The sequence below is a fragment of the Mandrillus leucophaeus genome, unplaced genomic scaffold, assembly GCF_000951045.1.
Source record: "Mandrillus leucophaeus isolate KB7577 unplaced genomic scaffold, Mleu.le_1.0 Scaffold331, whole genome shotgun sequence".
Taxonomy (NCBI): domain Eukaryota; kingdom Metazoa; phylum Chordata; class Mammalia; order Primates; family Cercopithecidae; genus Mandrillus; species Mandrillus leucophaeus.
Window position 1 is genome coordinate 204,109 of NW_012103488.1, and position 9,917 is coordinate 214,025.

The following is a 9,917-nucleotide window of genomic DNA, read 5'->3' on the forward strand; positions in this document are numbered from 1 at the left end:
CGCCCGGCTAATTTTTTGTATTTTTAGTAGAGATGGGGTTTCACCTTGTTAGCCAGGATGGTCTCGATCTCCTGACCTCATGATCCGCCCGTCTCAGCCTCCCAAAGTGCTGGGATTACAGGCTTGAGCCACCGCGCTCGGCCTGGAAATGAGATGTTAAGAAACAGTTTCTGGCCAGGTGCAGTGGCTCACGCCTATAATCCCAGCACTTTAGAAGGACTAGGTAGTAGACTGCTTGAAGTCAGGAGTGCAAGACCAGCTTGGGCAACAAAGCAAGATCCCCATCTCTTTAAAAAATGTAAAAATTAGCTGAACATGGTGGTGTGCACCTGTAGTTTCAGCTACTCAGGAGGCTGAGGTGGGAAGATGGCTTGACCCCAGGAGTTCAAAGCTGTAGTGAACTACTATGGAGCTATTGAACTCTAGCCTGGGCTACTGAGACATCGCCTCTAAAAATTTTTTTAAGTTTCAAAATAAGAGTTGGGAAACTATTATATCAAGAATAGGTGAACAATATGTATGATAAAATGACAAAAATATATATATAATGAATTTTTAAATTAAGTTACAAAGTCTGAAGATTAAACAAGAAAATACCGAAAAAGGACTGGTGCCATTAGAGTAGGCAGAACAGTTGACACCTTCAAGAAAAAAGCAGAGGGGAAAAAAATCAAAACCCTGATATAAACAGCTAGGTGGAATAAAGTGAAGGATATATTAAAATTAACAGGTTCAAGAGCAGGGAATAAATGACTAAGCCAGTAAAATTATCATATAAATAAAAGCATGTTGTTCAAAACCCCTAGGTAAGGCCAGTTGTGCTAGCTCATGCCTGTAATCCCAGCACTTTGGGAGCCAAGGTGTGGGTGTGGGGGACAGCTTGAGCCCAGGAGTTCGAGACCAGCCTGGGCAACACAGTGAAGCCCTGTCTCTATGAAAATAAAAATCTAAAAAGCTCTAGGTCTCTGAAATTAGCAAGTGAGTCAAGAATCAGCGGTTTTTTTGTTTTTTGTTTTTTTAGAGATGGTGTCTTGCTCTGTCACCCAGGCTGGAGTCCAGTAGCATGAGCTCAGCTCACTGCAACCTCCGCCTCCCAGGTTCAAGTGATTCTCCTGTCAGCCTCCCAAGTAGCTGGGATTACAGGTACCTGCCATCACACCCGTCTAATTTTTGTGTTTTTGGCAGAGACTGGGTTTCACCATGTTGGCCAGGTTGGTCGCCAGCTCTTGACCTCAGGTGATCCGGGATTACAGATATGAGCCATCATGCCCAGCCCATTTTTATTTTTTTAATACTCTCTCTCAGTAGACTCAGTATTACCAGTTTTATTTATTTATTTATTTAGGAACAGAGTCTCCCTCTATGGCCCAGACTAGAGTACAGTGACACAGTCTTGGCTCACTGCAACCTTTGCCAACCGTGTTCAAGTGATACTCGTGCCTCAGCCTCCCAAGTAGCTGGGACTACAGGCACATATCACCACGCCCAGCTAATTTCTTGTATTTTTAGCAGAGACAGGGTCTCACCATGTTGACCAGGCTGGTCTCGAACTCCTGGCCTCAAGGAATCCATCTGCCTCAGACTTCCAAAGTGCTGGGACAGGCGTGAGCCACCACACCTAGCAGTATTACCAGTTTTAAATAATGGGTTTTGTTGCAAAATAGTCTGCAAAATACTTTATCAGGCATTTTAACATCACCATTAACTAGCCTAAGAATCAAATAACTGGACTTAATCTCAGTACTTTGGGAGGCCAAGGCAAGAGGATCATGAGATCAGGAGTTGAAGACCAGCCTGGCCAAGATAGTGAAACCCTGTCTCTACTAAAAATACAAAAATTAGCCAGGTGCGGCGGCAGGCGCCTGTAATCCCAGCTACTTGGGAGGCTGAGGCAAAAAATTGCTTGAACCCAGGAGGTGGAGGTTGCAGTGAGCCGAAATCACGCCACTGCATTCCAGCCTAGGTGACAGAGCAAGACTACATCTCAAAAAAATAAATAAATAAAAATAAAGGCAGTTTAGCATAGAAGCTAAGTAGAAGTTCTTAAACTAATCCTGGGTTCAAATCCATAATTTTCAGCAATTCTCATTTCAGATAATGAGAGTCAGCTCTCATTATCTGCAGTACTTGTGGTTCAATAAAATCACTATGACTAATGACTTACTGCCCCTAGGAAAAATACAATTGGGTCCCTGACTCTGGTTATGACATTTTCAACCAACAATACACAACCCTGTTTTCTTTGTGTTTCTGTTTTTAAAGATATCTTATTTAATATATATGTTGATTAATACTGAACTCAGGGCCGGCCAAGCACAGTGGCTCACGCCTGTAATCCCAGCACTTTGGAAGGCCAAGGTGGGCAGATCACGAGGTCAGGAGTTCGAAACCAGCCCGTCCAATATGGTGAAACCCCGTCTCTACTAAAAATACAAAAATTAGCCAGGCATGGTGGCACACACCTGTAGTCCCAGCTACTCGGGTGGCTGAGGCAGAAGAATTGCTTGAACCCAGGAGGTGGAGGTAGCAGTGAGCTGAGACTGCGCCACTGCACTCCAGCCTGGGCGACAGAGCAAGACCCTGTCTCAAAAAAATAAAAATAAAAATAAAAATAAAATAAAAATTGAACTCATGGCCAACAGCACTGTACCTCATGCCTAAATGAAGCTTACCCAAGACACACTTTCTCCATATGGCACAGCTTTTTTGTACTTAGAAACACTAGACAGCACTTTGGTACACTTGGGGGCCATTTTAACAGCAAAATCACCAGGAAAAGCACACAAAAATGCAAAAATCATGGTGCTAAATGAAGACCATGAGAAGGACATATGCTTGACATACATACAGTAGCAACCCATGTTTGAGCTGAGCTTGGAACATATGTATTGGAAGACTAAAATTATTTGCTGCTCTGAACATAAGCATGTCCAAAAATGACTATGACGGTGTTAGGAATCTTGACTCTGGGGTTACAAGTAAATTTAAGTGAGTTGGCAAATTCACAAACATAGAATCCTTGAATAATGAAGAATGACTGTTCTTTATCTCCTTGCATCAGCCTATTTATGTAAAATGGGGGAGAAAAGTACCTCTACCTAATAAGAACTGTTGTGAGAGTAAGAGAAAACAGGCTGGGCGTGGTGGCTCATGCCTGTAATCCCAGCACTTTGGGAGGCCGAGGCGGGTGGATCACGCGGTCAGGAGATCAAGACCATCCTGGCCAACACGGTGAAACCCCGTCTCTACTAAAAATACAAAAAATTAGCCGGGCGTGGTGGCGGGCGCCTGTAGTCCCAGCTACTAGGGAGGCTGAGACAGGAGAATGGCATAAACCCAGAAGGCAAAGCTTGCAGTGAGCTGAGGCCACAGAGCGAGACTCCATCTCAAAAAAAAAAACCCCCAAAAAAAGTTAAAGTTAAACAGATGATCAAAAAAGTCAGAAGAATACAAAAGTATTTCTTCAATATTTAAATGACATAAAAAATATTCTGGCTGGTTATATTACCTTTTTAACTTTTAAAGACTCCTTTTTTCTCTCCAATTTTTCTTTCTTCTTCTGTTCCTGTAAGATAATTTTTTCTTATGTCACAAGTGGGAAGTGCAACATTAAAAAAAAAAACGCATATCAATTATCAAATAACTTATGTTTACAATGAGAAACTAAGGTCTATCATAATTAAAAAACAGGGAGGAACTTGTACTTCAACAAGCCTTTATGGACTAATGGGACAGATTTACCATCCTGCCTTAAACTAAAATCCAGATAAAATTTATTAAACAGTGGTTTTCAGACAACATGCAGTAACGAACTATAAACATTGACAAAAGGGAAACAAGGTTAATCTTCTGACTGCCCAGCTTATTGCCTGATACAATTTTAAAGTACAAATAATGGAGAAAACTCCAAACAGAGCCCAACAGTCTCTTTGTGTTGAGGAGACAGAACCCAAAACTTAAAAAACAAAAAACTTAAAAAACAAAGCAGTAGCATTCCCAGGGTCAAGTACCAGAGAGGACAGAGCTGCACAAAGGCAGCTGTTACCTCTCTCTCGGGCTGACTACTGGTAAGTGCATGGTAACCAAGGCCAGGAGAAAAGTCACCAGAAAGAAGTAGGTGGAACCGCTCATGTTCCAAGGGGTCAGGCATAATAAGGTATACCTCACATTCTCTCAGCCAAAGTGGAAAGTCCTCTTAATATAAAGGGCATCAAGTAGAGTGCTCAAGAAAGGGATCAACTTATTCCTAGACTAAAAGCTATTCTAGACATACTCTTACAAATGTTTAAAAGACACCAAAAATTCAAACCATTTCCAAGAGGTGATGAAAGGGGTAGATGTTGTGTAACTCATTAAGTTGAATATTTGTTTTTCCATTTGTTTTACTTTACCATAAAAAAGCAATAAAAGGGTTTCAAACAAAGAAAAAAGGAGATTTTATAAACACAGCAAAATTTAAACTGATAATTGGTAAATGTGGGTGATGGGAACACAGGGACTTACTGTATTCTCTCAATTTGCACAAGTTTTTAAATCTTCGTAACAGTCTAGTGGAAAGACAATAAATACAAAAAACGATATATATCAGATGAAAAGTGCAATGGGAAGAACAGAACAAGGTAAAGAGAATCAGGTGTGTCAGCAACTTTCTTAAAATTGTGAGGGCAGGTCTCATCTAGAAACCATTTAAGTCAAGGCTTGAAGATGAAGTTAAGCCATGCAGTTATTTAGAGGAAGAAGGTTCCAGGCATAAAATAGCAAGGGCAAAAGCCCAAGACAGGAAACACATCTGGAGACAGGTCTGAAAGGTAATGGGATTGAGGGAGGCAATCAAATTGCTTACAGACATATAGATATTATCAGGACTTTCACTTTTCAGAAACAACATAAGCTAGGAGACAGTGAAACATCTTTAAAGTACTCTAAGAAATAAAGTACTAAAGAAAAACAATTCTTTACCAGTAAAAATGTATTTCAAAAATGAAGGTAAGTGAAGACATTCAGATATATGAAAGCTAAAAGAACACATCACCAACAGAAAATGCAAATGAACCTATAATAACAGAAAACCGATCAATTGGCTATCTGTGGATAGAACATGGGGTAGGGATGGGGAAGAAGAATTATAAACGAGCCGAAAGAATTCTTTGGAATCAGTGGGTATGTCCACTATCATGATTGTTATGTCTTCACAAGTATATCCCTATATCAAAACTTAGGGAATTGTACATTTTAAATATGTGCAGTTTAGTGTATGTCAATTACACTCCAATAACGACATTTCTTAATGGAATCCTTCTCAGGAATAAAAAAATAACCTACAGAAAAACATGACATGAATTAATCTCAAAAATACACTGAGCAAAAGTAACAAGACAAAGAGTGCATATGTGCAAGAATATTGAGAAAAAAAAAACTCAGTTTCTCCCTACACACTCAACAATCAACACAAAAGACTTCTGTGACCCAATGTGTGGGGGTTTTCCCTATACATCAAAAAGCATTTCTGCAGTGACACCGGCTAGGTGTCCTCTATTGTACTTAAATTCTGACACTATCTACCGTGTGACAGCACCATACCCCATAGGTTGAGGGTTCAGTCCCCAAGACTTTACCTACCAGTTCCAGATGCCAATCACAAGGCCCAAGTCACTTTACCTGTGCTTCTGACTGAATAGCTATAAATCAGGGTTCCCACAAGCCCCTCTTTGGGTTTGACTAATTTGCTAGAGGAGCTTACAGAACTCAAAGAAACACTAAAGTTTATTGGTTTATTATAAAGAATATGATAGTCCGGGCGCAGTGGCTCACACCTGTAATCCCAGCACTTTGGGAGGCCAGGGTAAGCAGACCACTTGAGCCCAGGAGTTCTAGACAAGCCTTGGCAACACGGCAAAACTGTGTCTCTACAAAAAATACAAAAATAAGACAGACATAATGGTGTGCTCCAGTGGTGCAATCTCAGCTCACTGCAACCTCCGCCTCCCAGGTTCAAGCGATCCTCCTGCCTCAGCCTCCCAAGTAGCTGGGGTCACAGGCACACACCACCATGACCAGCTAATTTTCATATTTTTGGCAGAGACGGGTTTTCACTACGTTACTCAGGCTGGTGTCGAACTCCTGGGCTCAAGTGATCCACCCACCGTGGCCTCCCAAAGTGCTGGGATCAGAGGCATAAGCCACAGCCCCCAGCCTGTTGTGTTTTATTTTTGAGACAGGGTCTTGCTCTGTCACCCAGGCTAGAATGCAGTGGTGCCATCACAGCTCATTGCAGCTTCAATCTCCTTGGCTCAAGCCTCCTCCTGCCTCAGCCTCCCAAGTAGCTGGGACTAGAGGCACATGCCACCTTACCTAGCTAATCTGTCTATCAGAGATAGGGTTTTGTCATGTTACCCAGGCTGGTCTCAAACTTCCGGGCTCAAGCAATCCACCCACCTAGGCTTCCCAAAGTGCTAGGATTACAGACATGAGCCACGCCCAGCCCTTTTGGGTTTTTAATTAAGGCTTCATAACATAGACATGATTGATTCAATCATGACCACTGGTGAACAACTTAACTTTCAGTCCCCCTTTTTTCCCTCAAGGTTGAGGGTGAGGCTAAATCCCAATTTGTCTTTAATCTAGGCTTTGTCTTTCTTAGGCTTCCATCCTGAAGCTACCTAAGGGCTGCTAGCCACTGATCATTAGCATTAAAAAAAAAAAAAAAAAAAACACACAACGTTGAAGATTCCAAGGATTTTAAGAGTTCTATACCAGCAAATGGTGATGAAGACCAACTATTTACTCATAAAAGCACAATACCATGATTTCATTTATACAATTTTCTAGGAAAAAACAATACTGGTCTATAGTGACAGAAAGCACTGTGGTTGCTGGACACCAGCCATTGGGATCACTGTCAGCACAAGACAATTTTTTGGAGTTCATGGAAATGCACTGTGTCTTGATTGTGCTGGTGGTTACACAGATCTATATATTTACTAGTCAAACTTAGCAAACTGTACACTTAAAATCTGTATATTTTAGTGTATATAATGTACACTTCAATAAAGCTATTTTTAAATTTTTTTAAGCTTTCACTTATAGTCAGTTACATATACATACCTCTAATTGTTGCTGTTCCATTTTCGTCAACAAAAATTTGGAGTAGATATTGCTTTTTTCAAGCAAATGTTGAAGTCTACGGTACCGAATTTCTGTCGACTCTCTATCCCAAGACATGCGAGCCTATCCAAAGAGAAAACTTCCATAATTATGAACACTTTCTGACATACATTGATTTTTTTTGGCATAAAGTTTAATAAAAATGGCTAAAGTAACATTTTTTAAACCAAACACTTTTTCAAATCAAAAACTGGAATAACTGTTAAAAAGAAAAGTTTTTGGGTTCAACAGGCAATCTGATAGATGCAGTTTATATATCAAAATATTATAATTTCAAATATTGAACACATGGTTTCTGGCATCTACTGAGTTGGAAGGTCTATTTAAAAAACAACTGAAGGCCGGGTGCAGTGGCTCACTGGCTCACACCTGTAATCCCAGCACTTTGGGAGGCCAAAGCGGGAGGATCACCTGAGGTCGAGAGTTCGAGACCAGTCGGACCAACATGGAGAAACTCCGTCCCGACTAAAAATACAAAATTAGCCAGGCGCAGTGGCGCATGCCTGTAATCCCAGCTATTTGGGAGGCTGAGGTAGGAGAATCACTTGAACCCGGGGAGGGGGCAGAGGTTGCAGTGAGCCGAGATCACACCACTGCACTCCAAACAAGAGCAAAACTCTATATCAATTAAAAAAAAAAAAAAAATTGGGGCGAGGCACGGTGGCTCACACCTGTAATCCCAGCACTTTGGGAGGCCGAAGAGCATGGATCACCTGAAGTTAGTAGTTTGAGACCAGTCTGGCCAAAATGGTGAAACCCCATCTCTACTAAAAATATAAAAATTAGCTGGACGTGGTGGCACATGCCTGTAGTCCCAGCTACTTAGGAGGCTGAGGCAGGAGAATTGCTTAAACCCGGGAAGCCGATGTTGCAGTGAGCTGAGATGACACCACTGCACTCCAGCCTGGGTGAAAGAGGCGCCATTTCAAAAAAAAAAAAAAATATGTAGCCATTTTCAATCTTAAGTGTGTAATCTGCTAAAACACTGATGTTGTGGTTCCATGTTATTACATTACCTTGTTACGTACAGAGAAGGGAAATTTTTGATTTATTTTGCACTTGACCCTCATAAAAAGTAACTGCCTAGGTGACACTAGGAAATTCTAAGACAAGTTTTCAGAGTCTCTCCCTGTTTGAGATGAATAAACAAGTTTATCTGGAGAGAACATTTTAGAAAAATACTATGAACACAATTCATCCTAACAATCAAAACAGACATCTAGCCAAGATTAACATCCGCACCCCATTTTTTAAGGCAGGGTCTCATGCTGTAAATGGTGCAATTGCAGCTTACTGAAGCCTTGAAATCCCAGGATCAAAGGACCCTCCCACCTCAGCCTCCAAAGTAGCTGGGACTCTAGGCAGATGCCACCATGCCCTGTTAATTTTTGTATTTTTTTTTTTGTAGAGGCAGGGTTTCGCTTTATTGCTAAAGCAGGTCTCCAACTCCTAAACTCAAGAGATTCATCTGCCTTGTCCTCCTAAAGTACTGGGATTATAGGCATGTGCCACCATGCCCAACCAAGATTACCAATTCTGTAACATCAATCCAGCCTAGTAAATCAACAAACATGTACTGCAACAATTATATAAATTACATAACTGGTAGAAGACAGAAAGTCTGATTTATACAACAAATGAGGCATTAATATATCTGAAAACAACAAGTATTAAAGACAGATACACATAGCAGCAAACTGTACAGTACTATCTAAATCCTGGAAAAGTCTAAGAATCACTAAGATCAGAGAAGTCAGATTTCAGGAAATAGATAACATCTGAGGGGTCTGAAGGATAGATAAATGAGAGCAGAAGAACTCAAGTTTTGTCAATTACTGTAGAAGTTCCTGAATTAAGCAACATTGGCCTCAGCAAGAGCACTAAAAATCACACTTAACTTTAGAATTAAAAATACTTTCAGAGATTACATAGTAGATATCTTTCATTTTATACAGTCTAGACAAACTCTTAAAAGAGTTTAGTGGCAGATTTTTTAGTATTTTGTTTTCTCAACTAAACCAACTCCCCTACTTTTCAACAAGGATTAATGAAAACACAAAGTCAACCAATAAAATCTAACTGCCCCTTTCCCCAGTAATTGGTGGTTTCAACTTAGAGAAAAGTAACTGAGCATTTACAGAGTGTTTGAAATGCGGGATATAAGCTCATTTTTATACTCTAAATGATGCCCTAGCACTTCGGTAGTTTTGCTGCTCCAGCTTGTCAATATCTCTAAGATATCATTTCATATTGCCTTACATTTTCCTTCTGCCCAGGCTGGAGTGCAGTGGCGCAATCTTGGCTGGCCCCCGCCTCCGCCCCCGCCCCCACCTCCGCCCGGGTTCAAGCAATTCTCTGCCTCAGCCTCCCTAGTAAAGCTAGGATTGCAGGCGCCTGCCACCATGCGCAGCTAATTTTTGTATGTGCCGGTGCCTGGCCAGCACATATTTTTAAAATAACTAGATACAGCCAGGCACGGTGGCTCACGCCTGTAATGCCAGCACTTTGGGAAGTCGAGGCAGGCAGATCACGAGGTCAGGAGTTTGCGACCAGGCTGGTCAGTATGTTGAAACCTTGTCTCTACTAAAAATACAAAAAAAATTAGCCAGGCGTGGTGGCACGTCCTAGCTACTTGGGAGGCTGAGGCAGAAGAATCGCTTGAACCGGGGAGGCAAAGGTCGCACTGAGCCAAGATCATGCCACTGCACTCCAGCCTTAGCAACAGAGGGAGACTCGTCTCAAAACAAACAAAC

The 9,917-nt window shown here is 41.3% G+C and overlaps 1 protein-coding gene across 1 annotated transcript in view; it reads right to left on the reverse strand.

Moving 5' to 3' along the window:
- The window catches only part of HELLS (helicase, lymphoid-specific), a 60,239-nt gene that overhangs the window by 45,650 nt on the left and 4,672 nt on the right, over nucleotides 1-9,917 (reverse strand). The window contains 2 exon segments of the mRNA XM_011988458.1: nucleotides 3,509-3,565; nucleotides 7,105-7,227. Coding sequence (XP_011843848.1) covers nucleotides 3,509-3,565; nucleotides 7,105-7,227 — 180 coding nt within the window.